Source organism: Rhinopithecus bieti, unplaced genomic scaffold (genome assembly GCF_001698545.2).
Source record: "Rhinopithecus bieti isolate Rb0 unplaced genomic scaffold, ASM169854v2 scaffold_13261, whole genome shotgun sequence".
NCBI lineage: Eukaryota > Metazoa > Chordata > Mammalia > Primates > Cercopithecidae > Rhinopithecus > Rhinopithecus bieti.
The window spans coordinates 746748-769171 of NW_016807494.1; the positions used below are offsets into that span (position 1 = coordinate 746748).

At 42.9% G+C, this 22424-nt stretch overlaps 1 protein-coding gene across 1 annotated transcript in view; it reads right to left on the bottom strand.

Moving 5' to 3' along the window:
* Window positions 1-2835: 2835 nt before the first annotated feature.
* The window catches only part of CDC42BPA (CDC42 binding protein kinase alpha), a 333136-nt gene continuing 313547 nt past the window's right edge, over window positions 2836-22424 (bottom strand). Inside the window, exons 33-35 of the mRNA XM_017882327.1 lie at window positions 18417-18534; window positions 7687-7844; window positions 2836-7266 (exon numbers count right to left, since the gene is read on the bottom strand). Of these exons, the coding sequence (XP_017737816.1) occupies window positions 7135-7266; window positions 7687-7844; window positions 18417-18534 (408 nt within the window). The 3' untranslated portion in view covers window positions 2836-7134. The remainder of the gene's footprint in view (window positions 7267-7686; window positions 7845-18416; window positions 18535-22424) is intronic.

Below are 22424 nucleotides of genomic sequence, written 5' to 3' on the forward strand. Positions count from 1 at the left end.
CGTATCTTCTAGCTCGTGGTGGTGGTTTTTTCCTGACCTCATGGTCAGAGCAGGCTCAGTGTCACAGCCCATTTGCAAGGTTTGGGCCTGGTTCAGCGTGCGGCTCGGCCCCAAACCTGGAAGGCTCAGCCCCGTTCCCTGTAAGAAGGGCGGTGGGAGTGGTAGAGAACAGGAGGAGAAGCTGCAGTGTCACTGCCCCAGCCCCCAGCAGGCTGTACCACACTGCTGAAGCAGCTGTACCCGGTGATGGTGGCAACTGGGAGGACAGTGACACCTGCCAGCAGGGCTGACGCCAGTCTGCATCACAGTGAGACGTCGCCTCTCTAGACATCAGCTGCGGTTGAGGACCAGTTCCTGCAAAGTGGCTTTTCCTGGGGCCAGCTTGATTCCTAGATAACAGGACACACTGGACACTGAGCTGGGGCCCTTCCTACAGACCTGTGAGCCATTGAAAGTGCAGCTGCAGACCATAGAGGCCCAAAAGAGGCTTTGAGAGGTATAGGCTTTCAGGGTTCTTAAAGAAAACATAGTTTATGAAATTTGGGATTGCTGAGTAACAGACCCAGTGGGCTTCAGGACAGGATGGAGAGGTCTGAGTGGTGTCCGTGAGGCTGCCCGACTAGCAGTGGTGCCCAGCACCACTGGCAGATCCCTGGCTGGAACTCTTGCGGCTCTCTTAAGGGTATTTGCTGTTACTTAGCGAACTCTGCGGCACTCAGATCTGAAGCCAACGCCCTGCAGAGTAAACAGCAGGGGCAGAACCCAGGCCAGCCCCAGCCAGGGCTCTCATGGCATCTTCCTCTGAAGTCAAGCAGCAGCATGTGGTGGGGAAGGGAAAGGAGAACAGAGAGCCAGCATTTGCTTCCCCAGGAACCATGACCTTAACTGCTGGGAGAGGAGGAATTGTCTTTTTTTTTTTTTGAGGCGGAGTCTTGCTTTGTCGCCCAGGCTGGAGTGCAGTGGTGCGATCTCAGCTCACTGCAGGCTCCACCTCCCTGGTTCGCGCCATTCTCCTGCCTCAGCCTCCCGAGTAACTGGGACTACAGGCGCCCTCCACCTCGCCCGGCTAATCTTTTGTATTTTCAGTAGAGATGGGGTTTCACCGTGTTAGCCAGGATGGTCTCGATCTCCTGACCTCGTGATCTGCCCGCCTCGGCCTCCCAAAGTGCTGGGATTACAGGCGTGAGCCACCGCGCCCGGCCGAGAGGAGGAATTTTCTAAGGGAAATTGGAATATGGTTTGTGTGTCCTAAGTCTGAGAGCCAGCTGAGGACTAGAGCCCTTCCTGTGAAGACAGTGGGGATCACTGGATTGCAAATTAATCCCCAAGCAAAGCTGGCTCTGAAGCTGGCCACACATACTTCTTATTTTGTACCTATTTTGATTTTTACTGTATTGTGATGCATGACTCCCCGTGCTCACCCATTCACACTGAGACATGGGGCTTGAGAACATGGCAAATCATGGCTTGATTTTCCCAGGGTCTGTGTCTTCGTATCCCTAACATCTAAGTGAAGGGCTGGACACTGCATAACAAAAATAATATTTGTTAATGTAGGCTTTAGTGGTTACTCATAAGGACAAAACACTGAGCCATAGGCTAGAAGTTAGATTCTGAGTGCTTTTCTACATTAACTCCTGACACTCCAAGTGGGTGTTTTTACAGAGGAAAAAAAGAGGCCCAGAGGTTAAGTGGTAGAACCAGAATTTGGAACAAGACAGTCTGGTCTTACAGTCTACACTAATGGGACCAAACCAAGGGCTGGCAAACTATGATGGTCCAAGGGCCACATCTGGCCCACTGCATTTTCCTATATTCCTATATACAGGAATATAATGCTGTATATATAGTTTACAGCATTATATTCTAACCAAAAAATGATCATGCCAGGCCATGCAAAACTGTACAATATTACAACAGGAAAAACCCTAAAAAATTTATAAATGATACTACACTATCAAATAAAAAAGCAAGTCATTTTGTTTTCATGAGATTTCAAGGTTGATTTGAGTCACCTTCCCCTGGAACTGCATGGTGTCCTGTGTAGGGAGGTGCCCAGCGTGCTGCATTTTTGCAGTTTTGTAAGTTTTACTGGAGCACAGCCACTCTCGTTTATGTATGTAGCAGGCTGTCTAAGACTGTTTTGCACCGAAATGCCACAGCCGGGGGGCTGCAGCGAACTATATATACAGTCCACAAAGGCACAAGGATTTCTTAACTCGTCCTGGACAGAAAAGGGTTGCCAAGCCCTGTTCTAAAGCACTGCACAGCTGACATTATAGCAAACCAACATAACAGTAACAGCCACAAGTGTCAATTCCAAGGGCCATTGGAACCGGAAGTGTTCTCTGAATAACTATTTAGCTGCCACCAGTTCAGGAGTTTCTTTAATGCCATCCCTGGACCTTCCCTGTAGGTTCTTAGATGCACCATTGTTAACTCCAGAAAAGCAGTAACAGTCAGTCTTGTTTAAGTGACACAAAATCAAACTGCTCCCACATTCACACTGTCCGGGCCACTCATGAAACCTCATGTAGCCAGAGCTTGGTCTTGTGGACTGAAGCAACAGCAACAGGGAAGTTCTGGCCAGAAGTGGGGAGTTGAAAGCTTCAGGAGAATTGAACATCATTCTTACCTGAGCTAAGGAAGACATTAAGAAAGTCCTAGATTAAACCACGGGGGCAAACTAACCCCATGTCCTTTTATGGTGTAAGGAAGCAGCCTGGATGAGGAGGGAAGCCAGCAGAAAGAAGAGAAGTGACACGCGGAGAGGTGGCACCTTTCTCTATTCCTCAGACTTTCAAGTGGGGAGAAAAAAGACAAAATACTCAATGCTAACAGTTCTCTGTTTTATTGCAATACAGCAAAGTCTGGTTAATATTAAGTGATATCAACATAAAATATTGGTGAGGAATCTTTTGTGACATTTTTTACTATCCCACCTTAAATATTTCTGTGCAAAAGAATCCACATCATTGTTTGGTAGCAGAGGATCTCTTAGAAAGTTCCCTAAAACATTGTGGGCATAAAACCAAACAAAATAAAATAAGGATAGGCTAAAGCAGTATCTTTCCCCCTCCATACACATTTGTCAGCATTATATTCTAACCAAAAAATGATCACACCAGGCCATGCAAAACTGTACAATATTACAACAGGAAAAACCCTAAAAAATTTATAAAATGAATGATATTACACTATCAAATAAAAAGGCAAGTCATTTTGTTTTCATGAGACTTCAAGATTGATTTGAGTCAGCTTCCCCCGGAACTGCATGGTGTCCTGCGTAAGGAGGCGCCCAGCGTGCTGCCAGTGCTGGGGGAGCCCGCACTCCTTATCTAGCAGGAGTGCACAGAGAACTCTGGACTTGAGTAACAATTAAAGTCATAACGAAAGAGGTTTCAAAATGGGCTCAATGAAATGCAGCTCATCTAGTTCAGGACTGGGCCAGAGAGAGGGGGGGAGTGGAGTGCCCAATTCATTCCTATTGTGCTCACTGGACGTGTGGGCTACGGCAAAGTCTGCTCTGAGCGCCCCTCTGTCTAGATTGGATGGGGAGCCTTAGGCTTGGCAAGGCCCACCTGCTGGGAGACTGCAGTGGTTGTGATCCCGGTCAAAGGCGGCAAATGGCCCTGCTGCATCAGTGGTTTTGACGTCTGCTCACCCCTGCTCTGGCTTTTCCTTAATGATACCTGAGATGCCACATAAATGTAACCAGTCTTTCTCAGAAATAGATGTGGCCACTAAGTAACAAAATGACGTAATTCTAACCTATGGAAGGAGAGGCTGAGAGCCAGCCGGGAATGATAGATTGTTGCTGTAAACATGACAGGAATTTCAGATTCTCCCCTGAAGTGTGGGCACAATAATTGGCTGGAAAACCAAATAGATGGGCTCGTTTTAGTTGTATCTCATAGCCTGAAAGCTGTGCTCCCTGGGAAAAACAGAAATCACTAAGTGTGTTGGGGGTGTGCATAAATACATATATAATAACAAAAAATGTAAGATCTACTTTAGCAATAATTTGACAAGGAGTAAGACTTTTGTTTTTGGCAAAAATAAATAATATATATGTATGTAATTTTAAACACCCAAAGCACAAAACATGATTAGTCAGAATTCAAGGGTAGATAACTTGGTTGGACATAGATAGCACCAAATACTAACGCAGATAGACTATCTCAGAAATGCCTCTGAATGTTATTTTTTTCTATTGAGAAACAAGTGTCTGCTGCCATATACATTTTAAAAATGTCCTGAATGAAAACAAAGGATGTCTTCAGATAGTAATAAAATACTTTACCTGTGAGCTTTGCTACCGACTCCTCTGAATGGTCATTATGTTTTTTCCCCCTGAACTCACTCCTTGTCTTTTCACATCATTCTCAGAAGCTTCTGGAGGTAACAGGCTTCATATTTAAGGGTGGGATAAACCCAGTAGGATGACCATTATTTTGGGAAAACCCTCCCCAAAACTATTACCTCTGGCAGTGTTTCTCCCCTAAAGCCCAGGTTTTAGAATCTACACAAATTTGGGACTGCTCTATTACAACTGATGAGATGACTTGCCATTGCAGTGGAAAAATCAAAGAGCGCCGTGGTGCAATCCATGGGGTGAATATGGACAAGCCGCCCAGTTAGCCTGGCAACCAAGACAAGCCTCAGTAGTTCTCTCTCTGCCCTGTTGGGAGGCGGAAGGGTATGACCCATTGCAGTAGAGCCTAGACTTTAGGTAGGGTTATATTTTGATCCTAAAAGCATCCTTTGGAAAATAAGCACCTATAGGCAACAAAAATTCACAATTACTTGCCAAAGCTACAAACTAATGGCTTATGTCAATAAGCCATTTATCCTGTTAATCTCAGCTTGGGATGGCCTCCTCCCTGCCTGAGAAGAGAAGGGAGAGAGAAGGCAAGGGGAAAGGGAAGAGGAAGATGGGGAGGGTGGGGAGAAGAGGAGGGGAGGGTGAACGGGAGGGTGAACAGAAGGGGTGCGAGCTGGTCACGAGCACCAGGCAGGGGGCCGGCTGGCTGACTCCCTTCTCTCAAGTGGAGTGCTGAAGACAAGGATCTACCTAGTCATATGACAATGATCCAATTAAAGGGCCGACCCTTGGTATTCAGGTGACAAAAGCATTTTTATACTTCATTGTAAAAAGTAGAAAGATTTGGGAGATTAGAACTGTGCTGTGAATTACACCCATCCAAAACAAAATGTAATCAAATCTGAGCCGGCACCAAACTCAGAATGTTTAAATGTCAAAGCTGTTATATGAAAATTCCCAATTATAGGTGCTTGCAATGGAATCCCTAGCAGGATCCTTTCTTCCCTCACTGCATCTCAGAACCTTCTCCACATAGCAGCATCACCTGGAAACAGCTTCAGCTCCCTGCACATGCCACAGGCCAGCATGGGCTACTGCCAGTGACACAGAGGTGGAGTCACAGACAGCAGCAGTGAAATGATGGCCTTAAACACTGCAACTCAGGTTAGCAACTGCAGGAAAACTTTCTTCAATTTCACTGAATTTTAAAGAGAGAATCCTGTCTCTCTCAGAGAAACTTAGGCGAAAAGTAAAAGAGAGGCAAAATCTCTTTCCTTCCATGAGATATTTTTATTTTTATCTCTTTCTCTACTCATGTGCTTAACTGGTGAAATGACTCTGTAGAAATAGATCATTCTGATTCTGCATCTCATTTCCTTATGGCAACTACAACAGGAGGAATCCAGCTGAAAATGCCACTAACCCCACAATCCAGCACCTGAGAGAGGAAGCCAGTCCAAGCGCCGTGCTGGGCTCACTCTGGCCTGTGCACTGGGGTTGTCATGTCCATTTTCCACTGGCTATGGGAATAATATTTGGTTAAGGCTGTTAAAGCCCTTGCTTTTGAGGTTTTACATTATTTGGTAATGAAAGCCTTTTTTTCTTCCTTTCCCAGGCTTATCTGAAGAGAAGCTCATGCCCACCCTCAAAAAAACAGACTCCTCCTTGGGAACCGTCTCCAGCCCTGGGCCAGACACCTCACTGTGACTTAGGGAGGGACAGGATGAGACCAGGAATAAAAGCATTTTTGGAAACTATTTTCTGGACCTTCAGAAGCTACAACACTCCTTGCACCCTTTCAGATGGAAGGGATCAGAGGTGACAGAATCATATATTTCTACATTTATCTGCAGAAGATAAAAATACAATAAAAAGTGAGAAGTGTTCAAATTCTACCACTAGGAAAAGAAACACCTTGGGTGGAGATGAGTTAGCCTTCTGCTGCTGCTGCTGAAGTGGCTTCAGATGTTAAAGCTCTGGTGCCAGGGCACACTCCAGACCAGCAAAACCAGGCTCTGCAAATGTTTTCCAAAGCTCCCGGGTGACTGGAGCCTACGACCAGTTTGAGGACAGGGCAATAAAGGGAACTCTGATTTCTCTCGCTCTGCCTCTAAAAATGTGAGCTTGAGGCCTTTCCACCCTTTACATTACTTAGCTGGGAAACAGACAAGAAACAACGTATTTCTTTAAATTAAATCATCTCTCTTATATATGCATCCATCTTTTGTTGAATATAAGAGGCTCCTTTTAAATATATACTTTCAGTACTTCTACATTTATGTATTCATTTAAACTCTGTATTGTAGTAAAATATGCATTGTTTTAATTCATAAGGATTTCCTGGCAACAATCAGGTTGACACTCACTGTGGTTGCCGATTAAGAGCTTAGTGAGCCACTCCGGGGACGGATTCTCCCTTCTGGATGCGGAGAATCCCATGAGCTATTTTAGGACTATAATGAGACTCTACTGTGAAAGCAAAATCTGTCTAATCTTATTCTTATCACTTACATTTGTGTAATCTATTTAAACTACCTTTGGGAGTAGGGGCAAAATGTTACTGAAAGCAACTCTAAGTGCATGGAATGAAATCAATGTTAATCTAAGCTGCTATGGAAAGTCTGTCTTCGTTGTTGCTGTTAGGCTAGGGGCGTGGATTTGAGAGTCATGTTGTCAGAACTCCTGAATCCCTGTCCTGCTACTGCTGCCAGCCCCTGGTGGCTTTCAGGCTGAGATGGAGGGAAGAGATGAAAGTGAGAAGAGGCGAGTGGCAGGGAGCGGAGAGCGAGAGGTCTCAGTGCTGAGGCAGCTCACGGGTCCCAGCTCCCACGGTCAGTGCTCTCCAGGGAGAGGCTCTTGGTCTTTCGGGGTGAAACTGGGCTTGGGGGGCTGCTTAGGTTGGAACTGTTGGAAGCTGTGGAATGCCTCGGAGAGTCAGAGTCCTGTAAGGCCCAAAGTAAAACAATGAGAAGGCGGGGGAGAAAGGGAGGCAGAAGGGGCTGAGATTACCACCGCCCCCTCCAGCCACCCTGACCAAATAACCCCATGGGGCTTCCTCGCTGTTGGTATGAAGCCCCTTCTATGAGCTGAGGAAGAGACATAGAACATGCATGCTCTGTCCTTTCTGTAGGCCTTTACAGATGATGGTATTTTCACACAAAAGCTAGAAGTCTGAATGCCTCTGGGAAAATTGCAGTTTGCAACCTAAGTGATTGGCCTAGTTGCCCACTGGCCAAGAGTGAATGCTGGCCCCTGGCCCCGACCCCTGCTGCAGTTGAGGCCAATCCCAAGGTGGTGGGACTGCTTGGAAAGACGCCCTAGTCTTTTTGATACATGACGTCTCCGGAACCCTGCCCACTCACCTCTCCGTCAAAGTCCCTCGCCGGGGCATCACTTCCTTGGTCCATGCCTCCGGAGGACAAAGAGCCCTCTGATGGGGAGGGCATGGGCTGCCGCTTGGCACTGTAGCTTCCTCCAGAGAATTCCCTCTTTAATGCGCTGCCATTCTGTGCGGATGACCCTACAGTACATCATGCAGGCAAAATTTACATATGCAGAGGGGACAATGCTCTAGAAAGCACACAGACTGCTGAGCTGACAGGCCATCCTTTGTAGGCCCCAGACCCCTCCTCCCCTGAAGCACATTAAGTCCAACTGTAGTACCTTTACCCTGAGCTCAACCCTGAATCCAGCAATCTCACTTGCTGTTCCTGTCCACCCCAGCCACGGGGACTCCCGGTGAGTGAGCAGCACTCTCTAGGCTGTGCCATCTGCCCAAATGCCCCACTTGCTAACAATTCCCTGGAATCCGTCAAGTCTCCACCTGCCTGGTACTGCCTCGCAAGTCTTTCCCAGTCACTGACAGCTCCCAGGCATCTTTCGTGGCATTTGTGAAGTCACGTTGTCATCATGTGCCTGCCATTCTCCTAATAGATGAGGTGTCTTTGCCTCTCCAGGGCCTAGCACAGGACATGGCACACGGCAGGCTCAAAACAGATGTGCTAAAGGAGGAAGCTGGGTTGAACCATCCCCAGAGAGAGGCCATGCCACCCAATGCAGAAATATTGCTTATCTTCTAGACAATTTTCATAAAACCACAAAGAAAACATAAAAGTACTTTTACTTTACAGGGCAAAGAGCCTGAGATATAAAATAAAAATGAGGTTTTCTTCAAAGCCACTCTCTACTGTGTTCTCAAAGTTGGGGTACGTAACAGTGGACCAGCAGCATTCACAGGAAGAAAAGCGAAGAGGCAAAACACCCTGGGAAACTCGGGGCTATTGTCAATACCTATTTAAAGCTCTTAGCATTCCTTACTATTACAAGGTTTTTGCTTAAACATGCCTTAATCGTGCTGAGTTTCTGTATTAGGATTATTGGTCCAAAAGACTGTGTTGACGTTTTAGCACAACTCTAAGGTACAGGCTGTGCTTGTTTCAACTTTTTGCTGGTTTAAGATGTTTCAAGTGTTTTTTACATTAAGAATTCAGTGAAAATGTCAAAACATGATAGTTTAAAGCAGCACATTTATCTAATGACCACCAAAATACACAAGTGTTCATAAATAAACTGAACAAGAGCCTGCCTGGGCGAACTCTGTCCTTGGTAATCCCCCTTCCACCTCCCTTCCTCAGCTTCTTTGCGAAGCCCCTACCTAGGCTGCAGTCACAGGCTCGTTGGCATTTCCTCAACACTGTAACTGACTGACTGCAGATCAGCAACACTGGTAACACAGATAAGCAATACTGCTTAGCGTATGATGGAGCTTTACAAACACCAACGCCCAGCCCTATCCCAGAACAATTACAGCAGAGTTTCTGATTTAACTTTAAAGGTTCTGTGATTTTTGCACATTGATTTTGTATCCTGAGACTTTGCTGAAGTTGCTGGTCAGCTTAAGGAGATTTTTGGACTGAGATGAATGGGTTTTCTAAATACACAATCATGTCATCTGCAGACAGAGACAATTTGGCTTCCTTTCTTCCTATCTGAATACCCTTTATTTCTTTCTCATCTCTGATTGCCCTGGCCAGAACTTCCAACACTATGTTGAATAGGAATGATGAGAGAGGGTATCCTTGTCTTGTGCCAGTTTTCAAAGGAAATGCTTTCAGCTTTTGCCCATTCAGTATGATATTGGCTGTGGGTTTGTCATAAATAGCTCTTATTATTTTGAGATACGTTCCATCAATACCTAGTTTATTGAGTTTTCAGCATGAAGGGTGTTGAATTTTATCAAAGGCCTTTTCTACATCTATTGAGATAATCGTGTGGTTTTTTTCACTGGTTCTGTTTACATGATGGATTACGTTTATTGACTTGCGTATGTGGAACCAGCCTTGCATCTCAGGGATGAAGCCGAATTGATCATTGTGGATAAGCTTTTTGATGTGCTGCTGGATTCAGTTTGCTAGTATTTTATTGAGGATTTTTGCATCAATGTTCATCAGGGATATTGGCCTGAAATTTTCTTTTTTTGTTGTGTCTCTGCCAGGTTTTGGTATCAGAATGATGCTAGCCTCATAAAATGAGTTAGGGAGGATTCCTTCTTTTTCTGTTGTCTGGAATAGTTTCAGAAGGAATGGTACCAGCCCCTCTTTGTACCTCTTGTAGAATTCGGCTGTGAATCTGCCTGGTCCTGGGCTTTTTTTTTTTTTTTGGCTGGTAGGCTATTAATTACTGCCTCAATTTCAGAGCCTGTTATTGGTCTATTCAGGATTTGACTTCTTCCTGGTTTAGTCTTGGGAGGGTGTATGTGTCCAGGAATTTATCCATTTCTTCTAGATTTTCTATTTTATTTGTGTAGAGATGTTTATAGTATTCTCTGATGATAGTTTGTATTTCTGTGGGGTCAGTGGTGATATCCCCTTTATCATTTTTTTAATTGTGTCTGTTTGATTCCTCTCTCTTATTAGTCTGGCTAGCGGCCTATTTTGTTAATCTTTTCAAAAAAACAGCTCCTGGAATCATTGACTTTTTGAAGGGTTTTTCATGTCTCTATCTCCTTCAGTTCTGCTCTGATCTTAGTTATTTCTTGTCTTCTGTTAGCTTTTGAATTTGTTTGCTCTTGCTTTTCTAGTTCTTTAAATTGGGATGTTAGGGTGTTGATTTTAGATCTTTCCCACTTTCTCCTGTGGGCATTTAGTGCTATAAATTTCCCTCTACACACTGCTTTAGCTCTGTCCCAGAGATTCTTGTACATGTACCTTTGTTCTCATTGCTTTTAAAGAACTTATTTCTGCTTTCATTTCATTATTTACCCAGTAATCATTCAGGAGCAGGTTGTTCAGTTTCCATGTAGTTGTGAGGTTTTGAGTGAGCTTCTTAATCCTGAGTTCTAATTTGATTGCACTGTGGTCTGAGACACTGCTATAATTTCCGTTCTTTTGCATTTGATGAGGAGTGTTTTACTTACAATTATGTGGTCAATTTTAGAATAAGTGTGATGTGGTGCTGAGAAGAATGTATATTCTGTTGATTCGAGGTGGAGAGTTCTGTAGGTGTCTATTAGGTCTGCTTGAATCAGTGTGCAGAAATCACATGCATTCCTACACACCAATAATACAGACAGCCAAACCATGAGTGAACTCCCATTACAATTGCTACAAAGAGAATAAAATACCTAGGAATACAATTTATGAGGGATGTGAAGGACTTCTTCAAGAACTACAAACCACTGCTCAGTGAAATAAAAGAGGACACAAACAAATGGAAGAACATACCATGCTCATGGATAGGAAGAATGAATATCATGAAAATGGCCATAATGCACAAAGTAATTTACAGATTCAATGCTATCCCCATCAAGCTGCCAATGACTTTCTTCACAGAATTAGAAAAAACTACTTTAAATCTCATACGGAACCAAAAATTAGCCTGCATAGCCAAGACAATCCTAAGCAAAAAGAACAAAGCTGGAGGCATCACACTACCTGACTTCAAACTATACTACAAGGCTACAGTAACCAAAACAGCATGTCACTGGTACCAAAACAGATATATAGACCAATGGAACAAAACAGAGGTCTCAGACATAATGCCACACATCTACAACCATCTGATCTTTGACAAACCTGACAAAAACAAGCAATGGGGAAAGGATTCCCTATTTAATAAATGGTATTGGGAAAACTGGCTAGCCATATGCAGAAAACTGAAACTGGACCCCTTCCTTACACCTTATACCAAAATTAACTCAAGATGGATTAAAGATTTAAGTGTAAGACCTAAGACCATAAAAACCCTAGAAGAAAACCTAGGCAATACCATTCAGGACATAGGCACGGGCAAAGACTTCATGACTAAAACACCAAAAGCAATGGCAACAAAAGCCAAAATTCGCAAATGGGATCTAATTAAACTAAAGAGCTTCTGCACAGCAAAATAAACTATCATCAGAGTGAACAGGCAACTTGCAGAATGGGAGAAAAGTTTTGCCATCTATCCAACTGACAAAGGGTAATATCCAGAATCTACAAAGAACTTAAACAAATTTACACGAAAAAAAAAAAATTACCCCATCAAAAGATATGAACTGACACTTCTCAAAAGAAGACATTTATGCGGCCAAGAAACATACAAAAAAAAGCTCATCATCACTGGTCATTAAAGAAATATAAATCAAAACCACAATGAGATACCATCTAATGCCAGTTAGAATGGTGATCATTAAAAAATCAGGACACAACAGATGCTGGAGAGGATGTGGAGAAATAGAAACTTTTGGAGACAGAGTCTCTGTCACCCAGGCTGCAGTGCAGTGGTGCGATCTCAGCTCACTGCAAGCTCTGCCTCCCAGGTTCATGCCATTCTCCTGCCTCAGCCTCCCGAGTAGCTGGGACTACAGGTGCACGCCACCAAGCCCAGCTAATTTTTTGTATTTTTAGTAGAGACAGGGTTTCACTGTCTTAGCCAGGATGGTCTTGATCTCCTGACCTCGTGATCTGCCCACCTCGACCTCCTAAAGTGCTGGGATTACAGGCCTGAGCCACCACACCCGGCTTAGAAATGCTTTTACACTGTTGTGGGAGTGTAAGTTAGTTCAACCATTGTGGAAGACAGTGTGGTGATTCCTCAAGGATCTAGAACCAGAAATACCATATGACCCAGCAAACCCATTACTGGATATGTACCCAAAGGATTATAAATCATTCTACTATAAAGACACAAGCACACATATATTTACTGCAGCACTATTCACAATAGCAAGGACTTGGAACCAACCCAAATGCTCATCGATGACAGACTGGATAAAGAAAATGTGGCACATATACACCATGGAATACTATGCAACCATAAAAAAGGGTGAGTTCATGGCCTTTGCAGGGACATGGATGAAGCTAGAAACAATCATTCTCAGCAAACTAACACAGGAACAGAAAACTAAACACCACATGTTCTCACTCATAAGTGGGAGTTGAACAACGAGAATACACGGACACAGGGAGGGGAACATCACACATCGGGGCCTGTCAGGAAGTGGGGGGTTAGGGAAGGGATAGCATTAGGAGAAATACCTAATGTAGATGATGGGTTGATGGGTGCAGCAAACTACCATGGCACATGTATACCTATGTAACAAACCTGCATGTTCTACACATGTATCCCAGAACTTAAAGTATCATCATCATCATCATCTCTCCTGATGATTCCAGAAGGCCCCTCAGGCTAAGAATCACTGACAACCTCACTCCCCAGAAGATGCATTTCCCCTAACACTCCATCCCCATCATTGGGTTTCTGCACATGCAATGGTCTTCATTTGTTGACATATTTCTTGGCAAATATACTCTTTACTTTTTTGATGTGGAACGCCTGTCTCCTTAGATTATAACCTAATTGAATGCCATAAAATATTTTTTGAGTTTTCTTCCAATTCCATGCCTAGTTTAGTGCTCAGTTCAACAAATAACAAAAAAGTTACTTTAACATTTTGTTATTCTGCACAGAAAGCCAAACTGCCAGAGACTTCCACCACTTTGCTTATTAATGGTGTGACCTTAAGCAAGTTATTTTACCCTTCTGAGTTTCCATTTTCTTTACCTTTAAGTAAAAAAATAAATTCTACCTTATAGGACTTTGTGGGAACAACTCAACACTCAATGCATGGAGAGTAACATGCAAGACAGAAGGTGTGTGAGGGCCCGCACTGTGCTTCTGGTCTTTTCACTGTCTCTCCTCCTTCTTAGTCATCATTTATAGAACACAGAAATGAACTGAATTCTACCCCAGTGATTTCCACTTTTTTTTTTTCCACTTTTAAACTTCAGGAATTTTTCTTTTCAAAGAAAGGTTACACTCAAACACTACAACCTTAAAAAAAAAATCAAGGCAGGGCTGTTTTGATTGAACAGCAAAAGGGGCCTGGGGACCCTCTGGCTGAGACCATGTACTGTACTCAGGGTACAGCCCCTTCCAGAGAGTTTTAAGTGGTGACTCTGGGGGCTGGGCCCTAAATCTCTTGGGGATGAGCGATGTCCAACCTCTGCATGACTTCCAGGAGGGTCTGGGAAGTTCCCAGTGAGCCCCAACTGCTGACAGGAGTGGGTCTCATTCCTCAGGTGAACTGGGAAGGAGTGAAGGAAGCATGATGAGCACTGCTGTTTCAGTTTGACTTTGCATCGTGAAATCGCGAGTCTGGCTGTGGAAGATCCTATGAGATCTTGCTGTAGAGACTGAACATAGTTGGCCTGTTCCTTCTTGTCTCTCTCTTGGCTGGCTGTCCTTCTGGAAACATTTTATGAGTTGGCCTAGTCTTGAAGCCAGCAGGAGGCACTCTAAACACCAGATGCCCCTCCGCATTCCCAAGAGGGTCTTTCCTCTTGTGTCTTTACTGGACAAGCAGCTTGTGTCTTTACTGGACAAGCAGCTGGTAACCAGGGACATAAAAAAGGCCAAACTCGGCCGGGCGCGGTGGCTCAAGCCTGTAATCCCAGCACTTTGGGAGGTCGAGTCGGGTGGATCACGAGGTCAGGAGATCGAGACCATCCTAGCTAATACAGTGAAACCCCGTCTCTGTTAAAAAATACAAAAAACTAGCCGGGCGAGGTGGCGGGCGCCTGTAGTCCCAGCTACTCGGGAGGCTGAGGCAGGAGAATGGCGGGAACCCGGGAGGCTGAGCTTGCAGTGAGCTGAGATCCGGCCACTGCACTCCAGCCTGGGCGACAGAGCGAGACTCCGTCTCAAAAAAAAAAAAAAAGAAAAAAAAAAGAAAAAAGGCCAAACTCGATGAACGCATTAAGGGCCTTGACAAGAATGCCAGGCCAGTTCCAGTTTGTCATTTGCATGCCATCAACAGCGATATGGGAGCCTCACTTCAGCACTTCTAAGGAAATGGGCTGTCTCGGCTCTTTAAATCTTTGCAATTTAGGGCCTATCTTTATCTGCAATTCCCCAAATCCAAAAGTCCTGAAAACCAAAAGTTTTTTCACAAGCTTGATGCAAATTAATGTGATGACAAAACCTAATGTGAACTGGGCCAGGCGTGGCAGCTCACACCTGTAATCCCAGCACTTTGGGAGGCAGAGACGGGCGGATCACCTGAAGTCGGAAGTTCAAGAGCAGCCTGGCCAACATGGTGAAACCCCATCTCTACTGAAAGTACAGAAATTGGCTGGGTATGGTGGCGCATGCCTGTGTTCCCAGCTACTTGGGAAGCTGGGGCAGGAGAATTGCTTGAATCTGGGAGGCAGAGGTTGCAGTGAGCAAAGACTGTGCCACTGCATTCCAGCCTGGGCAACAGATAGAGACTCTGTCTCAAAACAATAAAAACAAGGCCGCACGTGGTAGCTCAGGCCTGTAATCCCAGCACTTTGGGAGGCTAAGGTGGGCGGATCATGAGGTCAGGAGTTCAAGACCAGCCTGGCCAACATGGTGAAACCCCATCTATACTAAAAATGCAAAAATTAGCTGGGCATGGTGGCACTTGCCTGCAGTCCCAGTTACTCGGGAGGCCAAGGCAGGAGAATTGCTTGAACCTGGGAGGCGGAGGTTGCAGTGAGCCAAGATTGTACCACTGCATTCCAGCCTGGGCAACAGAGTGAAACTCTGTGTCAAAAACCAAACAAAAACAGAAACACAAAACCAAAACAAAAAACAAAACAACAACAAAAAACCCCAAAAAATCCTGGAAGTTGACTTTAGGCTTTGTTTATAAAGACTCCATTTATTCCTATATTTACAGTGTGAACAGTCATAACTTTTGCTGTGTGAGTATTAATGTGTTTGTGGGAACTTAATGTGTTTGTTTGTCATGGATCTTGCTGGGAATAAAACATAATATAGGGTAGATCCCTTTCTAAAACATAAAAACATTCTGGCCTCAAGGGCTTCAGGTAACGAATTATGGACCATTACTTAATTCCTAAAGTAACACCTTTGTACCTGACTTCTTGATAACTTATAGTTAGTAACAGCTTACATCAATCATCAAATCTAGCTATCGCTAATAAAAACATAATAGAAGTGGTTGTTATTTTCCCACTTAGCAAGATTTTTTCATTGTGCAGGGCTACATACTGGGTCCAGATGACGTTAGGAGATAACGGCAAGAAAGTTGCAAACTGTACACTTCAACATCTTGTCAATCAAAAGCTTCTTGAAAGCATGCTCTATGTCTGTAGCCAGCCTCCAAGATGATTGTCCCTTCTAGTATTCACTCATATGTAGTCCCCTGCCACACACCCAGGGCTGGTCTGTGTGATCAACAGCGTACTGCAGGAGTGATGATACAGCACTCCTGAGGTTAGGTAGAAGACTGCTGCTTCTGTCTCTCTGATCACTTGCCCTGGAGGAAGCTTGCAGCCAGGCCACAAGGACACTTAGGCACAGGGTATGGAGAGGCCCACAATGGCAAAAACGGGAAGCCTCCAACCAACAGTCAGTGAGGAACTCAGACCTGTCTACAACCACATGGGTGAACCTGGAAGCAGATTCCCTAGTCACAGCTGAGTCTTGAGGTGACTGTAGCCCCAGCAAACAACTCAACTGCAATCTCCTGAGAAACCCTGAACCAGAGTCATCCAGTCTATGATGTTCTCAGATTCCTGACCCTGAGGCACTGGGAGATAATAAATGTTTGCTATTTTAAAGCTCCTAATTTGTGGGATAATTTCTTATGTAGCAAGAGGTAACTAACACAACATCATTCATCTTTATGTTGCCAGAATCTAAAAAAAAAAAAAAAAAAATACCTGGGCACAAATTGGGTGCCAAAATCAGTACTTGCTGAATGAAGAGCAAATGAATGGAGGAAACTCAATCTGCATCAGAAGACTTGAACTCAACTATCTAACATTCAAGAATAGAAGGGAACAAGTAAGTTTTCTGACTCAATGACTTTTAAATGTGAAATTGAATTTAGTGCAGTGCAGTTACTTTCTCTTAAAGTTCATTTGCATGGAGGTGAAAAAAGGTTTCACTGAAGTTGCACCTGGTACACTTTGGGACTGCATTTACGCTGGCACACTCGATTGACATTCTCTCTGATCTCCAAGCGAATGCTATGCTCCCGGGAAAGCACGTATTTGAGAAAGTTACAGAAAAGCAACCCTTCAGCCAAGAACAGTCTTCCCCAGGTAAGAAACTACAATGATCACTTGACAATCTATAACCTCACTGCTTATAATTCAGGAAATATCTAAGATCACAGTGAATCTGACGGGAGTAAAATTTATTTTTTTAAATCAGCCAAATGTCCCATCTGTACATTTCTCTCATTTTGAGGTAAGTAGCCTTTAGCATCTTTGTATAATTTTACTCAGGCAGACAATATCTTTTTATACACCTTTCCCCCCCCACCAAAAAGTTGCTCCGTGACAGCAGCTGAACCTAAGTGCACCATGGAACAGTTTTTTCTCTCTACGGTCCCTTAGCTCAAGGTTCTAGTTTGAAAGTGTAGAAAAGAGACGCTGCAGTTCCGAGTACAGTTTAAAAAAAGAGAGAGAGAGAGAGAGAAAGAGACTAATAAAGACTGAGACACACCTGAAAGCAGGTACTAGGTCATATATGATTTTTACCCCCAGCACCTCAGCAGAAGAGTTGGTAGGTAATGGAACCTCAAACATGTGTACTGAATGAATGTTATCTTTATTGTAGTAAAGGGTATATTCTTGAATCCATTCCTGGCCTTCTTTCAGTGAATCAAACATATGCATTCTTTTTTTTTTTTTTGCTACCTCGGGAACTTTGGACATGCCTGGAATGTCCTGCCCCAGCCCCTTCTTAAATGGTTGTAAATGGGGGTAAATGGTATCATACTGAGGCCCTAGCAGGAAGTCTGAGTGTCATCTTTAACTCTCTCCCTTACTTTTCCACAGCTAATTCATCATCAAGTCTTACTGCTTTTAACTCTGAAAATATATCTGGAGAATCTACCATTTTCTCTCCTTCTGCCCCTGCTGCATCCCAAGCCCTTATCGGTTTCCACCGGGATCACTCTAGGAGTCTCCTATCCGGATGCTGGCTTCCACTCTTCCTGCCTCTAGTCCATTCTCCACTTGGCAGCCTGCAGGACTGTTTTAAGAATGTAAATTGAAAGAAAAATTTTCCCTACTTAAAAGTCTTCCTTTTGCTTTTGAATAAAGTAAAAAATGTCTTACCTTGGTCTTCAAGGCCCTGCTGGTCTGACCCTTACCTGCTACTCCCCTCTAATTTTTGTTACTTCCTCACCACTACCATGTAGCCACACTAGCCTTCTTTCAGTTAACCAAATATTATTCAAACATGACTCCACCTCTAGGGAATGATTTTCCTAATTATTCTGCCAAGTAGGGATTCATCCCAAACAGCTACCCCTTGTTATTCTCTATTACTGTATGCTATTTACTTCCTTCAGAGCATTTACCACCACAATTTGTAACCATATTTGTCTGTTTCCCAGATGGCCTGTATACTCTAAAAGGACTTGGGGACTATTTTCTTAACAACTGCATTTGTGCCTATTAGGCATTACCCAGCAGGGTGTGAGACACTTCAGCCACTTGAGAATGCAATGGGCACACGTAAGTGAAGGACGTGTCACCCACAGGACATGAGGGGAAGGAGCTGGAGTCACCCTGTCTCGGAGGCACCTTCCTGCAGCCCCGGCACTTACTTGCTGACAGGCCACTGCTAGCACTCATGGAGCGGCCAGGCTCAGGGCGGGATTTGGTGATAGATGGAATACTGACTGAGCCACTGAATACTGTCCGACTTTCCTGAGGCCGAGGGTTCTATAAACAAAAGCAAGAGAGATATCCTTTAGCCAGAAAGAAACTGATTTTTCTGCAGAGATGTCTATTTTTCACTATAATTACCAAGAAATAAAGTCATCTTAACCAGAATGACACACAGCAAGGAACGGCAGATTATATAGTCTTTCCCACCCACAAAAGTAATAAAAACCTAGCATGAAGTAAATCTCATCCTAATCAGGAGTAAGTACTTATACTTACTGAAATACTTATCAGTAAACAGCATTTTTTGGGTTGTAAAAACAGTAAGTAAAAGTTATATGGTTAGATGTGACAGTGAAGGGTAGAATTACATGGACATTTGCCGATAACTGAAAGTTTTTACCATGTATGACATTTTTATTTGCTCAACAGCTGAATAAGTCCATTTGGATAAAATTCTACTAAAATTATATTCTTCTCAAGAAAATGTTTTATTGATGTGATACCAAATGTGCCATTTATAAGTTCACACCCCGGTCACCAGGCATCTTTACTGACTCACACCAATAGTAGTACTGGGATTAGAAATAAGATGCTGCAATACTCACAAACTAGGCGAAGTTAGTTAATTTGGGACTATTAGTTTGAAAACTAATTTCTGATGTAAATGGCCTGGATTTGATTTCAAAGGTTTATAAACAGGTTTATATACATTTACTTGGAAGATTTATCTACTCCTTACTGATTTTTCCATTTAATTATTGAATGATTTTAGTGTGTGAGGTAGGAAAATAGGCCATAAAATGTTTTCCAAATCACACACACCTAAAGGATAGCCAGAGAGGTGGTGTGCAGGGTGAGCTGTCTGGTTATAGTTGAGAACAGAAAGTAGGCAGCCTCCCCAAAGGCCCCAATCTTTTTCAGACCAGAAGGATGAGATGTTGGGGCTGAAAAAGTCCAGAGGAGGGAAAATATTTCAATATTCTTTATAAATCCTGCAGAAGGCAAACTACATATACCATGTTATTAACATCTCTTTTAACACTCACAAGGCTTTTCTCCATTTGCTGACATAATCCGAGCCTCATGTAAGCATCTTCTGAAGCAAATGGTCTGGATTTGATTTCTTATAATTTATAAACAGATTTATATATATTTACTTGGAAGATTTACCTACTCCTTATTGATTTTTCTTTCATAGCTATGAAAATGATGGTAATCTTACTAGCCTACTGTCAGCCAGCCTCTCCTTCACTGGCTGTTCAAGAGGGTGTGCCATAAAGGCAGCATAGTGGCTGTGAGCACAGGCTACAGAGGGATTTGGCCCACTACTCACATCTGTGCTGCACAGCTGACTAACAGCAGGGCGTGGGGTCGCTAAACTCTGAGCCCCAGTTCCCTCAGCAGTATCATGGGGATAATAACTGCCTCCTGGGGCTTGTCTGAGGATGAAGCTAATTACACTAGCAAAAAGAAAGCATGTAGCCCAGTCCCACTATGTGCCCTTTCTTTCCTCTGTTCTAGTAACAGCCTCATTCAGCTATCCGCAATAACACTTTCAAACTTCCTTTTAGTCACATCAAAACAGCAATTCTGGCCAGGTGCGGTGGTTCAGGCCTGTAATCTCAGCACTTTGGGAGGCTGAGGCAGGCGGATCACGAGGTCAGGAGTTCGAGACCAGCCTGGCCAATATGGTGAAACCCTGTTGCTACTAAAAATACAAAAAATTAGCTGGTGTGGTGGCACGCACCTGTAGTCCCAGCTACTCAGGAGGCTGAGGCAGGAGAATTGCTTGAACCCGGGAGGTGGAGGATGCCGGAGGAGCCAAGATCGTACCACTGCACTCTGGCCTGGGCAACAGAGCGAGACTCCATCTCAAAACAACAACAACAAACTCCCAGCAATTCTGCTTGGTGGTGGGGGGATCACAACTTTTACATGTTTAAATAATACCTTAACTCTATAATGGAAATGCAATGAAAAAAAAAAATCACACATTGAAAGCCCTAAAAAAATCAAGTTTTGTGACTTTTCCAAAGGATCAATTTGTTAAGTAAAGCCAAACAGTTTAATTCCAAGTTAAATTATAACATGCAACTTTCCTTTGAAAAGAGATGCTCTCTTCATAGAATGCTATAGGCTACTGTTAGTGTAGGGTAATCCTTTATCTTTTCTACATCATCAGAAAATCACACAGATAGTCATAGCCACTAAGACATAACAAAACATGACTGGAAGATATATTTATTAACCTGGTGTTCTCTCAGTGCTAACTAGTTCATTAAAATTGTTTGCTTTTTTTCTGATTATAAAGGTAATACTCATGAACTGCAGAACATATAATAATGAAATCATAAGAGACCAAAAAAGTCCCCTGTGAATTCACCAGATACTATCAACAATTTGATGTGTTTCCTGCCTATTTTTTCTTCCAACATAATTTCTTTAACTGTTGATGATAGTGTATCATGCTGTTTTCAAATGCAATAGAACACCAAGCTAACTAGTTATTTTTTAAAAATGTTACAACTGTCTGCCTCATTTTACTGTTTCAAAAACACAATCTTTTCTCATTTTGGGCTCAGGAAATATTACTTTTTCTTCTAGTAGCTTAACATAGAAAATACATTAGAGAAATTTATTCACATACCTGCCATACATTGATAAACTTTGTGGTATGACTTATGTTTATTCATGACTTATGTTATTTAACGTTAATAGAAATCTATCTTACCTAAATGGTTTTAGAAGTTTCAGTAAGAGAAAAGGCCTAAATGCTTAAATTACATTTTACATATTTTACTAAATGTCCTCATACTTGACCTTTAAATATGGAAACCCAGGGGAACACTGTTGGTAGGCACAACGTCCTCTACACTCACCACCCTCAGGGTCCTCAGCTTTCGGGCTGACAGTTCATTTGTCCTGGTTATTTAGTAAGCATACGGTTCCCTAGCCTCAGTTCTTTAGTCATCACATAATTTCTTATACTGACTGCTATTACAATAACACTAAACTCTCCAGCACCTAAAATAGTTAGGTGCTGAAAGATATTTGCTTTATAAATAAATGGAAAATGAATAGATTATATCTGCAATCCCAATTTTCTAATTTGAGTATTGAGATTAATTCAGTTGGCAATGTAATTTCAAAATACGATCCTTTCTGTAAAACAGTGTTCAGTTAATACTGATTTGAAGTTACAGGTCTATGTTTTAAAGATACAAAGTAACATTTTATGCAAACACTTAAAAGATGACTGTCTTCTTTGCTATAATATGATCTAGGTTAAATAATTTAACATAGAATACAATGAAATGGGCATAAAAACTTAAGGCTTTTGAGGTTAAAAGAAACAAGCAATAAAGAAATGTACAAATGGGGCTAAAAAACATTTTTTAGTTATAATAAAAGTCTAGAACTGGAAACTGAGTTCCCAGGTGCCATGCAATTGTGAAACTCACTCCAAGGAGAGGTTAGAGCTCTGAGAAAGTTTGCAGCACTGAGCTTTCCTACATGCACCTGAAATGCCTGAGAAAAGGTTATGGCAAAACAACTAAAAAAGGGTCAAAGCCAGCACTCGGGAAAGCATGCATTAATACCACTTGAAAAGCTCCAAAGCATACATTTTGAAGAATCGCACATACTGAAAGTTGGCAACTTGTTGGCCCCAAATTTAACCGATGCCATCTACATGAATTTGGTTCATCTACCAAATCTGCATAGTCCATGTAATTCTTGGTGCATTATTTAAAGCAGATGCTTTTTTTTCTCTAAGAAAATAAAAAAAATTAAAACGGAAATAGTCAATGCTAGCAATTCAACAGTCACATTTACAGGAGCAACCCTGTAAGATGCAAGCAACGTGTGAACAACGCAGCCAGGAAAAGCTCAAAGGAGATGGGAATATCTGTTTCAGGCTATACATTTTGTTACTGTTTTTCTGT